At 54.9% G+C, this 14,529-nt stretch overlaps 1 protein-coding gene across 2 annotated transcripts in view; it reads left to right on the top strand.

The window, feature by feature from the left end:
- RNF157 (ring finger protein 157) overlaps positions 1-14,529 on the top strand; it is a 39,828-nt gene that overhangs the window by 19,281 nt on the left and 6,018 nt on the right. For both annotated transcript variants that reach the window (XM_038742105.1, XM_038742104.1), the window contains exons 5-18: positions 824-941; positions 2,333-2,399; positions 2,784-2,827; positions 3,138-3,185; positions 3,456-3,527; positions 3,828-3,987; positions 5,115-5,227; positions 5,525-5,781; positions 6,860-6,968; positions 7,936-8,047; positions 8,455-8,642; positions 8,744-8,809; positions 9,656-9,704; positions 11,711-11,815. In XM_038742105.1, the coding sequence (XP_038598033.1) occupies positions 824-941; positions 2,333-2,399; positions 2,784-2,827; positions 3,138-3,185; positions 3,456-3,527; positions 3,828-3,987; positions 5,115-5,227; positions 5,525-5,781; positions 6,860-6,968; positions 7,936-8,047; positions 8,455-8,642; positions 8,744-8,809; positions 9,656-9,704; positions 11,711-11,815 (1,508 nt within the window). The remainder of the gene's footprint in view (positions 1-823; positions 942-2,332; positions 2,400-2,783; positions 2,828-3,137; positions 3,186-3,455; positions 3,528-3,827; positions 3,988-5,114; positions 5,228-5,524; positions 5,782-6,859; positions 6,969-7,935; positions 8,048-8,454; positions 8,643-8,743; positions 8,810-9,655; positions 9,705-11,710; positions 11,816-14,529) is intronic.

The raw sequence follows: 14,529 nt of genomic DNA, 5'->3' as shown, positions 1-14,529 counted from the left end.
CCCTGGGTGGTGTGTCACGCCCAGGGTTTGTGTCTGTGCGTCAGTCACTTGGATAACCCCCTCCCTCAACCTCTCACCAGCCCCTCAGAGAAGCAGGAGAGAGCGCAGGGGTCCGGCCTCCTCCTCCCCACTACATGGTGCCCACAGCACGTACCTCTTCTCCCCGCCCCATCCTGACCGGCCAAGGGACCAGCTGTTTCTCAATCCCCCACCTTCCCACCGGTGAGCCCGGGGTCTGGCCGAGGGAGACAGAGACCCCGTGTCCGTTGGGTCAACAAGGTGACCTCTGCCCGCATCCTGCCTCCGACCCTCTTCATATCCAGCAAACAGTTCCCTCTCCTGCTTCAAAACTTTGTTGAAGGCATGCCTTCTCCAAGAGGCCTTCCCTGCCTAAGCCCTCCTCTCCTTTTTTCCCCACTCCCTTCTGCGTCGCCCTGACTTGCTCCCTTTATTCATCCTTTTAGACTGTGAGCCCACTCTTTTAGACTGTGAGCCCACTGTTGGGTAGGGACTGTCTCTATATGTTGCCAACTTGTACTTCCCAAGCACTTAGTACAGTGCTCTGCACACTGTAAGTGCTCAATAAATACGATTGATTGATTGACTGATTGATCCCCCCCCAGCCTCACAGCACTTACAACCATATCTATAATTTATTTGTTTATATTTATGTCTGTCTCTCCCTGTAGATTGTAAGCTCACTGTTGGCAGGGAATGTGCCTGTTTATTATTGCATTGTACTCTCCCAAGTGCTTAGTACAGTAAGCGCTCAGTAAATATGATTGACTGGCTGACTGACTCTCCCTGCCCCTCCCGGCCCAAGCTACGTCCCCAAAGATAACAGCCTGCAGTCGGAGACCGTCCACTACAAGCGCGGGGTGTGCCAGCAGTTCGAGCTGCCGTCTCACACCGTCGACCCTTCTCAGTGGGCCGAAGACGAGGTACGTTGGGTCTGGGCCAGGGCCCACCCGGGCGAGGGGGGGGCACCAAAAGGGCGGGTGCAGGGCTGCCATTGGCAAATGCCAACTCATTGGTTCAGGACGTAAGGATGAAGAGGAAACCCCTTCCACTCAAAGCCCACCAGCTTGCTGTCGCCAAACAATCAATCAATCCATCGTGTTTGTTGAGCTCCTATAGTGTGTTCTATATATTTGTAGTCAGTAGACACCATCCATACCCTCAGGGAGTTTACAATCAGTCAATCCGTGGTATTTATTGAGCATTTACTATGTACAGAGCGCTGTACTAAGTGCTCAGGAGAGGACAATACAACAGAATTAAAGTAGAGCATATTGGAAAGAGCCCAGGCCCGGGAATCAAATGACCGAGGTTCTAATCCCAGCTTTACCGCTTGCCTGCCGTATGACTTGGGCAAGTCACGTAATGCGTCTGGGCTTCAGTTCCCTCATCTGTCAAATGGGGATTCGGTACCTGTTCTCCCTCCTGCTTAGACTGTGAGCCCCACAGGGTACAGGGATGGCATCCAAACTGAAGAACTTGTCTCTACTCCAGTGCTTAGTACAGTGCTCAAAACATTGTAAGTGCTTAACAAATGACATACTTATTTTCATTATTATCTTCTAGACTGTGAGCCCACTGTTGGGTAGGGAGCGTCTCTATATGTTGCCAACTTGTACTTCCCAAGCGCTTAGTACAGTGCTCTGCACACAGTAAACGCTCAATAAATATGACTGATTGATTAAAAAGAAGCAGGCTTCTGCCTCCAGTTCAACTGACCCATGCAACGAAGAACCCAGTGAGCTGCAGGAGAAGAGTGATGAGGGTAAAAGCAGCACAGCCATCTCGCTAATGCTGATATATTAAGCGCTCACTATGGGCTAAGTGCTGAGGTAGGAAGCAGATAATCAGATCACACCCAGTCCCGCACGAAGCCTCACAGCCTAAAAGGGAAAGTAGGGATCTTATCCTCATTTTTACAGATGACAACACTGAAGCCCAGAGAAGTTAAGGAGCTTGCCCAAGGTTACACAGCAGACAAATGGCCGAGCCCGGATTAGAATCATCGTCATCATCAATCGTATTTATTGAGCGCTTACTGTGTGCAGAGCACTGTACTAAGCGCTTGGGAAGTACAAATTGGCAACATATATAGACAGTCCCTACCCAACAGACTCCTGAACTCTGCTAGGCCGCACTGCGCCCCGGAGGTCCTCTGTGTCACCCAGTCAACCTCTAGTATTTATTGAGCTCTAACTGTGTGCAGAGCACTGTACTAAATGCTTGGGAAAGTCCCTGCCCTCCAGGAGCTGACAGTCGGCTGCTTTATGGTGCCTCAGCTCCTCACTGCCAATCCTCGATTGTGTCCCCGCAGTTGGGCTTTGATCTGGATCGAGAAGTTTTCCCGCTGGTGGTTCACGCCGTGGTGGACGAAGGAGAAGGTACGGCTGACTTCGGTCTGCCCCGTCCCCCCTCACTGCCGGGCACAGTTGTCTTCTGCTCCCTCTTCTCCCCACCCCCGGCCCCCTGTCTCTGGCAAATTGCCAACCAGGGGCTCCACCCCCACCCCCAGCCAGTCAGTGGTATTTATTGAGCGCTTACTTTGTGCAGGGCACCATCCTAAGCTCTTGGGAGAGAACAGTCCAGTGGAGTTGGTAGACCCGTTCCCTGCCCACGGCAAGCGTACAGTCTAGAGGGGGAGGCTAGCTTACGGTCTTCCAGGATCCAGCTTTGGAAGTGTCAGGATTGGACAGAAATCCCCACGGTGCCAGGCGTGGCCGTGGCCTGCGGCTTTCCCCTCAGCCTCACGCCTTTGTGTTTTCTAGAGCATTTTGGCCACTCCCACGTGCTTCTGGCCACTTTTGAAAAGGTGAGCAACTCATCCTCTTGGTTAGTGCCCTCGGGGGTGGAGGGTGTCTGCCTGCACCTTGGCAGAAGCGGCAGAAAAGACCTTTGGGGAAGTCCTGGGTCAGCTGGGCTCATGGCAGTGAGGGGTGGATGGGGGGGTAAGCGGCCCCTGCACCGTATTCTGCTGCTGCCATATGTGTCTGTTTATCGTTGTATTGTACTCTCCCAAGTGCTTAGTCCGGTGCTCTGCACGCAGCAAGTGCTCAATAAATATGATCGAATGAATGAATGAATGCTTTGCTCCCCGTGGTCACCGCGCGTTCTCATTTCAGCACACAGACGGCACTTTCTGCGTGAAGCCCCTCAAACAGAAACAAGTGGTAGGGATCCGTGGGCCGGGGATTGGCCCCGAGCCTCCCACACCCAAGATGGAGTGGGGGTGGGGGTTGGGGGTGGGCAGCGCTCCCGGGAGCCGGAGACCCCAGGGCTGGCTGGAGGCGGGCCCCCGGTTGAGGCCAGGGTTGGGGATCGTGGCTGTGCCGAGGAAGACCACTTTGTCAGAAGCTTGAGAGAGAGCCTCCCTGGGGAGGGTTGGGGACAGCCTAGCCCCCCAACCCACTCGTCAGCCCCGCTGTGATGGGCGGTTCCAGGTGGACGGGGTCAGCTACCTCCTCCAGGAGATCTACGGGATCGAAAACAAGTACAACACACAGGACTCGAAGGTTAGATGCCACACCGGGCACCCGGCCACTCCCTCAATAGTCAATCAGTGTGGGATGTACCGAGTGCCTCCTGAGGGTAGAACGCTGGACTGAACACCTTCTGTGTGCAGGGCACTGGATGGAACACGTACTGTGCGCTTGGCCGTCGGGCAGCGGGAGTCGCATGTGCTCACGATGGGTGACGGCAGAAACGGGGGGCAGGAGACGCGCGTGCTCGCCGTGTCAGGCGGCGGCAGAGACGAGGGGCGGAAGTTGCGTACTCCTGGGGGTGGGGCAGCTGGTTTCGGATCGGCCCGGCAGGTAGCTGAGGACGAAGTGAGCGACAACAGTGCCGAATGCGTGGTCTGCCTCTCGGACGTCCGGGACACCCTGATCCTGCCCTGCCGTCACCTCTGCCTCTGTAACACCTGTGCTGACACCCTGCGTTACCAGGCCAACAACTGCCCCATCTGCCGACTGCGTAAGCCCCCGGGGCGGCGAGGCGGAGGCGGGCTGCGGGGTTGGGGGGTGACCCCCAACAGTTGGGAGGACAGTGCCGTTCCTGCACTTGGAGCAGGCTCCCTGCCGGGCCCTACAGAAATCCCATCTCCTCCAGGAAGCCTTCTCTAACTAATCCCCCATCTGTCAATCAATCAATCAATCAATCGTATTTATTGAGCGCTTACTATGTGCAGAGCACTGTACTAAGCGCTTGGGAAGCACAAATTGGCAACATATAGAGACAGTCCCTACCCAACAGTGGGCTCACAGTCTAAAAGGGGGAGACAGAACAAAACCAAACATACTACTACTGTCCACCCTACTACGTCACCTATATACTGAGTCCTCTCCTCCTAAGCCCTTAGATACTCTCCACACACCCCTTCCACCTCCACAGCATTTTCATCCAGATCTTTACCCTCAGTTGCTTCCCCTACCAGTAACTTATTTTGGTGTTCTTGCTAGATTGCAAGCTCTTTGAGGGCAGGGATCATGTCTTCTAACACCACTGTGATCTCTCGGCCACCCAGTACAGTGCTCTGAAAGTTCCTTGAGGGCAGGGATTGTGACTACTAGCTCCATTGTGATCTCCTAAGCACTCAGAACAGAGCTGTGCACAGAGTAGCCTGTAAGTTCCTTGAGGCCAAGGATCGTGTCTACTATTGTGTTCTCCCAGGGGCTCAGCACTGTGTTCTGTGCCCAGAGGAAGGGCTCCGTAAATGCTGTCGATCGATTGGTGGGTCTCTCCGAAAGGACTAATAATAATGGCATTTATTAAGTGCTTACTATGTGCAAAGCACTGTTCTAAGCGCTGGGGAGGTTACAAGGTGATCAGGTTGTCCCACGGGGGGCTCACAGTCTTAATCCCCGTTTTACAGATGAGGGAACTGAGGCCCAGAGAAGTGAAGTGACTTGCCCAAAGTCACACAGCTGACAGTTGGCGGAGCCGTGATTTGAACCCTCGGCCTCTGACTCCAAAAAAAGAACTGTACTCGTCGGCTGTGGGTTTGGGGCCTCCCTCACCCCATTCCCCACCCCCAGGCAGCCAGTTGGGATTCCCTAACGTTTGATGGTCTTTCCCTCCCACCCCCCATCCCACCCCCACAGCTTTCCGGGCCTTGCTCCAGATCCGGGCCATGAGGAAGAACCTGGGACCATTGTCCCCCACCGGCTTCAACCCCATCATCTCCGCCCAGACCTCCGACTCCGAGGAGCACTCGGTGAGTCGCCGGGGGGCCGGAGTGGGACCATACCCCCTCTCCCCCGTGCCCACCGCCCCTGGCTGGGGGTGGGGTTGGGCCAGAGCAGCTGGAGAGAGGTCTTTCGGCCTGGCGCCTTGCTCCTCCCTGTCTTCTGTGGCAGTAGTGGCGCCCAGAGATTGGGGGAGTGGGGGGCGGTCTCCGGAGACTGTGGGAGCGGGGTGTCTCCGGATGCTACGTTCTTGCCCTCAGCTCCTCCTGGGGAGCCGCTTATCCCACCCCACCCGCCTCGATCTCCCCTCATCTCTGGCTCCGCAGTCTTCGGAACACATCCCCCCGGGCTACGAGGTGGTGTCCTTGCTGGAGGCCTTGAACGGACCCCTGACCCCGGCCCCGGCCCCGGCCCCGGCCCCGGCCCCGGCCCCGCTCCCCAGCCTGGCGGATGGCCACCTGGCAGGGATGCTGCCCTCGTACGGCAGCGATGGCCACCTGCCGCCCGTCCGGACTCTCTCGCCGCTGGACCGCCTGCCGGACAGCGGCGGCCCGGGCCTCAAGCTCAAGAAGAGCCTGTCCATGTGAGTGGCGTCTCCTAATAATAATTGTGATGTTTGTTAAGCGCTTACCGTGTGCCAGACCGTGCACTAAGCGCTGGGGTAGGTTGGGCTGGACACAGTCTCTGGCCCACGTAGGGCTCACAATCTTTATCACTCTTTTTATAAGTGAGGTAACTGAGGCACAGAGAAGTGAAGTGACTTACCCAAGGTCACGAAGCAGACAAGTAGCGAAGCTGGGATCAGAACCCAGGTCCTTCTGACTCCAGGCCTATGCTGTATCCACTAGACCATGCTGCTTCTCTGCGGCATCCCGGCGGGCTGGCTTCCTTCCTCCCTGCTTCCCCGGGCAGAAGGCACCCTGATGATTGGGGAGGCTGAGACTGACCACCTTCCTACCCCTGCACCGAGGCCCTCAGGACCCTGGCCCTTGAGCACAAGCCCTGTGGGAGAAGGACACTGGGGGGGCTCTGCTGGTTCAGGGCTAGCAGCACTGGCCGGGACAGAGAATAATCAAAATCATAATAATAATAGAAGTACAATCAGGCGCTTACTCTGGGCCAAGCGCTTTGCTAAGCACTGGGGTGAATACAATCTGATAATAATAATACTTGTTAAGCACTTACTATGTGTCAAGCACTGTTCTAAGCTCCGGGGTAGATACAAGTCCATGAGGTCGGACACAGACCCTGGCTCACAGGGGGCTCACAGTCTAAGGGAGAACGGGTATTCAGTCCCCATTGCACAGATGAGGAAACTGAGGCACGGAGAAGCTAAGTGTCTTGCCAGCCAGCAGCTGGAGACGTGGAAGAGATTGGAATCGTGACACATCTCTGGGTTTGTACAGGCTTGGAAGAAAGGTCTTCCCAGACCCCAGAGAATCTCTAGGGAATAGAGAGCGGAGGGGTGCAAGCCATATTTTGGAGCACAGAAGAGGAGGAAATGTTGAGTGGCCAGCCACGTTGAGACTTGCACGAGTAACCAGTCCGAGGGAGAGGGAGAAGAAAGCGGCTCCCTGGGAAAGCCCCCTAAACGGGGTTGATAAGCAGCCGATTGGCTAACAGGGCAGCTGACGGGGTTTCTGTCCCTGGGCCTGACCCAGGTCCACCTCCCAGAACTCGTCCGTCTTGCACGAAGAGGAAAACGAACAGTCCTGCAGCGAGTCCGAATCCTGCCTCTCCCAGAGGAGGTCCCCTCGGCAGCACGGAGAGGTGATGATCCCCGCTGTCCCCCAACTGCCCCCCGCACCCGGTGCCCCCTGCCCCCGGGCCAGGACTCCAGGCGTTGGGGTGGGAGCCGTCCCCGAGGGGCAGCAAGGGCTCGGATTTGCCCCTCCTCCTCTCCCAGGAAAGTTGATCCCCGGAGGTTCGTGGGTCACAGCTGTCGGCCGGCCGGGGTGACACCTGAGCCCAGCGGGGGATGGAGCCCAGCAAGGGGACTGCAGTCACCTCAGCCCTGGGAAGGGGTTTAGGGAGATGGGTCGGAGAACTCACTTCAGAGCCAGCCTAGAAATCCGTGGTCTTTCCTGAGCTCTTCCTCCACGCGGAGCTGTACAAAGTGATTGGGAGAGAACAGTAGAGTTAGCAGGTGTGATCATTATAATCGCAGTATTCGTTAAACGCTTATTTCTTGCCAAACACTGTGAGTAGATACAAGGTAGTGGGGTCAGGTACAGTCCCCGTCCCACCTGGGGCTCCCAGTCTAAGGGGGAGGGAGATGGGCATTGAATTCCAATTTTCACAGATGAGGAAACTGCTCCCCAGAGAAATCAAGTGACTCGACCAATGTCACACAGCAGGCAAGTTGCGGAGCCGGGATTAGAACCCTGGGTCCTCGGGCTCCCAGGCCGTGCACTTTCCACTAGGCTACCCTACTTCAGCAGCCCTCAAGGAATTTAAAATCTGCTCTGTGCAGGGCACTGTGCTAAGCACTTAGAGGAGGGCAGTGGAGTTAGCAGGCATAATCCCTGCCCACAAGGAGCTTACAGTCTAGCAGAAGGATGGTGATGGCAGAGAAATGGCCACTGCTGCTGTCTGCTTCGTGTGGCCTCTCTTCTCTGGCAGGTCGGGGGCCGGGGGGGCCAGCTGCCGGTCTCCTCGTTACCGGCAGCCGCCCCTGGGGTCCCCCAGCTGACGAGCACACCCCACCGCCCGGGCCTGCGGCCTTTGTCATTTTCAGGAGCGAGGCGTCACCCCGGAGAGTGAGAATCTCACCTTGTCTTCATCGGGGGCCATCGACCCGTCATCCTGCACCGGGACGCCCCTCTCCTCCACCATCTCCTCCCCGGAAGGTAGTTAGCTCCACTCCCAGGGGCCTCTGAGTAAAGCGTCTGGGGCTAGCCAGCGGGAGTTGTCTCTGGACCGGGACGGGACGGGGTGGGAGTGAGGGATGTAGCAGGGGGTGGGTTCAAGGGACGAGGCAAGGGGTGAGCCTGAGGGCCGCGCCAGCTCCCCATCCTGCCATTCCGGTCACCCGGAGCAAGGAGGATTCACAGGCCGAGCCGCCGCCCCCGCTCTTGTTGGACTGGCTCTAACCTGGACAGTGGCTGGTCCAATCCATTTCCAACCTGTCTCAGGGGGCTGCAAGCTGGCCCCGGGGAAGTCAGGATGAGGACAGCGGGCTAGCATGGATTTCCCCACTCAGTCTCCGCCACGCCCTCTCCGGGTGTCTGGGCCGCCGGCCTCCTGTCCTCTCCAGACCCGGTGAGCAGCAGCCTGGGCCAGTCGGTCATGTCCATGGCTTCATCCCAGAGCCAGCACTCACAACTCAGCACCGACACTGTCTCCTCCATGTCCGGTTCCTACATCGCTCCCGGCCCCAGAGGGGAGGCAGATGCCATCCCGTCTCCCCTGGCTGCCAGTGGGGCCCCGTCGGAGGAGGAAGAGGTAGGTGCGCCTGGCTCTGCCCCCAATCCCCCGCACAGCCCGGGTCCAGCCCCCAGGCTGGCAGAGGGATGACCCTCCTCTTTCATGTTGCCCTTCTGCAGCTGACCCCAGTGGAGTCCCCAGATGTCAACTTCCTTGGTGTGCGCCCCGAGGAACGGGATGCAGAGGTAATATACCCCAATCGGACGACACCTGGCCCGGGGATCTCGGGGAGCCAAGTTTTGACTGGCGTGGGAGTCCAGGGCCCAGGTGTTGCCCAGAAACCCCCTCCCTGTGGATCCGGCCAGGTGCCCCAGAAGGTCCCAGGGGATCCAGGAGGGGAGCGGTTTGTTCATCAGGGAATCGTTCTGGTCCGGGACTAGAAACATGTGACACCTGTGGAGAGGTTCAGCCGGTGGAGACCCAGGCTACCGTTGTAGATATGATAACGGTGAAAATTAATTATGGTTTTTGTTGACCGCTTACTCGGTGCCAACCACTGTAATGAGTTCTGTGGTCGGTGCGATACAGTCACATTAGACACAGTTCCTGTCCCACACTGGGCTCATAATCTGAGGGAGAGAGCAGGTTTTTGCGAATGAGGAAACTGACGTTCAGAAAGGTTAAGTGCCTTGCCTACACAGAAGGCAAATGGAGGAACCAGAATTAGAACCCAGATCTCCCGACCCCCAGATTCTCCTAGATTCTGTGGCTTCTCTGGTTATAGAAATGGTATTTACTGAGCACCTGCTGAGGGTGAGGCCCTGTACTGAGCGCTTGAGAGTAACATCAGAAGTCCAGGACACGTTCCCTGCCCGAAGGGAGCTTCCACTCTAACCGGGGAGAGAGAAAGGCTTCCGAAGGGCATGTAGGAAACCCCTCCCTGACCCTAGGGAACCACTGTCCCTCACAGAAAATGTCGTGGATCAAGCCTTGAGCCCCAGATGGGGAAAATTGCTCAGCGCCTCCTCTTCCACCCACACCAGCCGTCTGCGCTCTGACCTTTCATTCACAGCTCTTTTCCTGTGTCTTAGGGGAATGATGTCTTAGAGGAAGAGGATACATCTTCCACCCAGGAGGACGGTAAAAGACCCTGCCCTTTGCCTCTTTTTCTTGGAATTTCTTCTTGGGGTGGCGGGCCTGGGGCAAAGTCAACCGATCGGTGCTATCGTTTGAGCGCTTACTGTGTGCAGAGCACTGTACTAAGCGCTTGGGAAAGGACAACAGAGTTAGTAGGCCCAGTGCCCGCCCTCCAGGAGCTGACAATCTAGCCGGGGAGACAGCTGCATTAGGTATCAATAGGATGGGGAATAATGAAAGTGTAGAACGGGGGGCGGAGGAGGAGGCGTTTAGGAGGTGCGGAAGGTCTGAGATTGGGGGTTATAAGGTGCGGGGTGGCGGTCCTGGAGGGATTTGGATGCCTCCACAGTGGCATGGCTCTTGGAGGAAGGGGCCAGGATAATGAGGCATAGGAGAGGGCCCCAAGACAGTGGAATGTGGAGAGAAACGAGCAGTGATCAGTGGTTCAATGGGATTTATTGAGCGCTTACCATGTGCAGAACCTGCAGCTTTGCAGGAAGTCCCCCAACCATATCTCTCCCTTCCACCAACTTCCCGACCAAGCCCGCGATAGGGCCTCGGGGCACTGAGCCGCAGCAGAAATGGTTCAATTCCCACTGCCATTTCTCGGGACCATCACTGCCATCGGGGGCAGAGAGCACGCCCCTACCCTTTGCGGGAGATTCATTCAATCCTATTTATTGAGCGCTTACTGTGTGCAGAGCACTGTATTAAGGGAGATGGGAGCGGGCCTCGATGGCCTTTATCGACCCCCCACCCCCCCCAAGTCCTGGCACTCAGGGGCAGCACTAGGGGGGAGCCAGAAGTCAGGAAGGCAACATCCACCTGGCCAGTGCTGCCGGGTTGCAGGGCCAATAGCTCTGCCCTGGGGGCCCGGTGAGGATGGTTTATCATTTTCTACCGGGACAGGGAAGCCAAAGGTGAACATGAAAAGAAGGGGCTAAGAGGAAGAGGAAGGGAAGAAGGAAAAAGGGGAAGGGGAAGAGAAGTGGTGGGGCTGGCATTTGTGAAGCTGTATGAAGCTCTGAGCTAAGCACCAGGATGGAAACCCGCCACCCTGGAATCGAGCTGACACCCTCCGTCCATGCAGATGTACCTCACGTGAGGGAGGACGGAGGGCAGGGGGCAAGATCGTGGCCCGTTAAGGGTTCCAGCTAGGCCTCTGCAGCCTGGACTGGCCCCGGGTACCCCCTCCCGTCCATGTGCTTTCGCTTCAATCTTGGTCTTGGCTTGGGGATTTCAGTGGGTGTTGCATGCTGGCTCTTTCCCCCGCCTGCCGGCCCACCCCAAGCCGCCTTAGGGACCACCCACCCCTAAGCCCTGCCCGGGGAGAGGGCCGAGTCAGCTATTCCTGGAACTCAGGCTACTCAGATCCCGCCCCCCGCCCAGTCATTGCTCTTGCTTGCTTGGGAAATGCTTTTCCCATCCTATTGAATTGGTCCCATCTAAAGGACAGGGCCTCCAGAGTGTTTCTTGAGCCCAGACCGAAACCTGCTGCTTCCCCGTGAGGAAAACCGGTATCCCTCTCAATCAATCCATCAATAGATCGGTCGTATTTACTGAGCACCTACTTGGTGCAGAGCACTGCACTGAGCTCTTGGGAGAATATAACAGAGTCAGGAGACAGATCCCTGCCCTCGAGGAGCTCACAGTCTACCGGGTGCAGGGCACTGGACTAAGTGCTTGGGAGAGGACAGTAGAGGAAGTAGACACTGTTCCTGCCTTCAAGGAGCTCACAGTCTACTGTGTGCAGAGCACTGTGCTGAGCGCTTTGGAGAGGGGTCGGGGGCCTCTCCTTGGGCTCCCCTCAGCTCTCCTAACCCCTCTCGTCTGCCTTCCTGCCGCATATGCGCTGCCCCTATGGTCCACTTAATTGTCTTTCTTAATACATATGTCATTTGGTACTTTTTTGTTTTCCTCTTTGGTCTCCATCCAGAAAGATCTAAAAGACAGTAGAGCGGAGAAAGGTCCAGCACCCCACCTCTCTAACTGCATTAACTCCATTTCAGGCCAGAGGACAGGCTCATTCCTAAGTATGGAGTGTGACAATAACAATGACATCGCCAGTGAGAAAGGTTTGGACAATAAGCTGGGCTCTGATGTCTGTTTACCCGGTGAGTGGCAGTTTCCTGGACATGAACTTGGTGGGAGAAAATGCCTCTTCCGTCTTCTCTCCCCCCACCCCTTCGCTTTGCCCACCCATCTCCCCCATCCCCACAGCCCAGGGTCCCTGGGAAGATGAGGTGGGATGCTCTGGAAACCAAAGGAAGGGACCCCGACCCTAGCAAGGGGCGCCCCCTATCTTCAGTCAGAGGTACTACGGTAGGCTGGGAATCAATCCATTAGTCGATAATCAATCAATCGGTGGTATTTATTGAATGCCTCGCAAAGGGCCCCCCCATCTTCAGTCAGAGGCACTACGGTCGGCCGGGAAGGCATGTTGCAATCAATCCATTAGTCAATAATCAATCAATCAGTGGTATTTATTGAATGCCTCGCAAAGGGCTCCCCCTATCTTCAGTCAGAGGTACTATGGTCGGCCGGGAAGGCATGTTACAATCAATCCATTAGTCGATAATCAATCAGTCAGTGGTATTTATTCAGTCAGAGGAACTACGGTAGGCATGGAAGGCATGTTACAATCAATCCATTAGTCGATAATCAATCAATCAGTGGTATTTATTGAATGCCTCGCAAAGGGCTCCCCCCTATCTTCAGTCAGAGGTACTACAGTAGGCCGGGAAGGCATGTTACAATCAATCCATTAGTTGATAATCAATCAGTCAGTGGTATTTATTGAATGCCTCGCAAAGGGCTCCCCCCTATCTTTAGTCAGAGGCACTACGGTCGGCCGGGAAGGCATGTTACAATCAATCCATTAGTCGATAATCAATCAATCAGTGGTATTTATTGAATGCCTCCCAAAGGGCTCCCCCCTATCTTCAGTCAGAGGTACTACGGTAGGCCGGGAAGGCATGTTACAATCAATCCATTAGTCGATAATCAATCAATCAGTGGTATTTATTCAGTCAGAGGTACTACGGTAGGCCGGGAAGGCATGTTACAATCAATCCATTAGTCGATAATCAATCAATCAGTGGTATTTATTGAATTCCTCGCAAAGGGCTCCTCCCTATCTTCAGTCAGAGGCACTACGGTAGGCCAAGAAGGCATGTTACAATCAATCCATTAGTCGATAATCAATTAATCAGTGGTATTTATTGAATGCCTCCCAAAGGGCTCCCCCCTATCTTCAGTCAAAGACACTACTGTCAGCTGGGAAGGCATGTTACAATGAATCCATTAGTCGATAATCAATCAATCAGTGGTATTTATTGAATGCCTCCTCTGGGCCAAGCAATGTACTAAGCGTGGCTCAGTGGAAAGAGCACGGGCTTTGGAGTCAGAGATCATGGGTTCAAATCCTGGCTCTGCCAACTGTCAGCTGTGTGACTTTGGGCAAGTCACTTCACTTCTCTGGGCCTCAGTTACCTCATCTGTGAAATGGGGATTAAAACTGTGAGCCCCCTGTGGGACAACTTGATCACCTTGTAACCTCCCCCAGTGCTTAGAAGAGTGCTTTGCACATAGTAAGCGCTTAACAAATGCCATCATCGTCATCACTTGGGAGCGTACGGTAGAACAGGGTTAGTAGTCACGATTTTTTAGCTTTAATTCTATTTGTTCTGACAACCTGACACCTGTCCACATGTTTTGTTTTGTTGTCTGTCTCCCCCTTCTAGACTGTGAGCCCGTTGTTGGGTAGGGACCATCTCTATATGTTGCCAACTTGTACTTCCCAAGCACTTAGTACAGTGCTCTGCACACAGTAAGTGCTCAATAAATGCAATTGATTGATTGATTGAGTTAACTCTCAGGCTGTGCGGTTGGCTCACGTTTTCCCCTGTTGCTCTCTGAACCCGTGTCATACCAGCAGTACTGATGATGACATTTATTGAGGGCTCACTGGGGGCAATAGGCTGTACTGAGCAACTCTAACATTTGTCAACGTAATTTCCCCTCAAAAGCCTTCATGTAGATATTCTTTTTTTATGGTATTTAAGCACTTACTATGTGCCAGGCACTGTATTAAGCACTGGGGTCGATTCAAGGTAATCGGATTGGACACAGTTCCTGTCCCATATAGGGCTTGCAGTCTCAATCCCCATTTTACAGATGAGGTATCTGAGGCCTTGAGAAGTTAAGTGACTACCCCAAGGTCACACAGCAGGCATATAGTGGAGTCTGGATTAGAACCCAGGTCCTCTGACTCTGAGGCCCACATTCTCTCTGCTAGGCCACGCTGCTTCTCAATTTTATTCAATTTATTTATTTTGATTGCTCTGGTTGTCAATATTTTTATGCTTGTCATTCCCGTTGGGTATAAAGCTCCTTCCCAAGCGCTTAGTATAGCGCACCTGCCAGGTGGGCACTCAGTGCAGCTGGTATTTTTTGCTGTGAGCACTTAGAACAGTGCTCTGCACACAGTTAGCACTCAGTAAATACCACTGATTGATTGTTACTATTGCTACTAAGCTCCTGAGAGAGTACAGCAGAAGAACGAGACAAGTTTCCTGCCCCCAAGGAGCTTCCACCATAACGGGGGAGACAGACATAGAGGGGAAAAAAGGAATTGGTTGAAGTAGTCATGTGACCCCTGGAGCTAGCTAGCTCCCCGATCCCTCCGTCCTCCCCGACAAGATAAATTAATAAATTAGTTGCAGTCTCTTTTGGGTCTCCGAAACCCTGTCGGAAAAGGGCCCTGAAGCCACTCACCAGAGCACAGCCCTGCTTCCGGGCTGTGGGCCAAAGCTCCCGTCCCTGGGGA

Source organism: Tachyglossus aculeatus, unplaced genomic scaffold (assembly GCF_015852505.1).
Source record: "Tachyglossus aculeatus isolate mTacAcu1 unplaced genomic scaffold, mTacAcu1.pri SUPER_34, whole genome shotgun sequence".
Lineage (NCBI taxonomy): Eukaryota > Metazoa > Chordata > Mammalia > Monotremata > Tachyglossidae > Tachyglossus > Tachyglossus aculeatus.
Note: the sequence above shows the minus strand (reverse complement) of the source record. Positions and strands in the feature narration are given on the sequence as shown.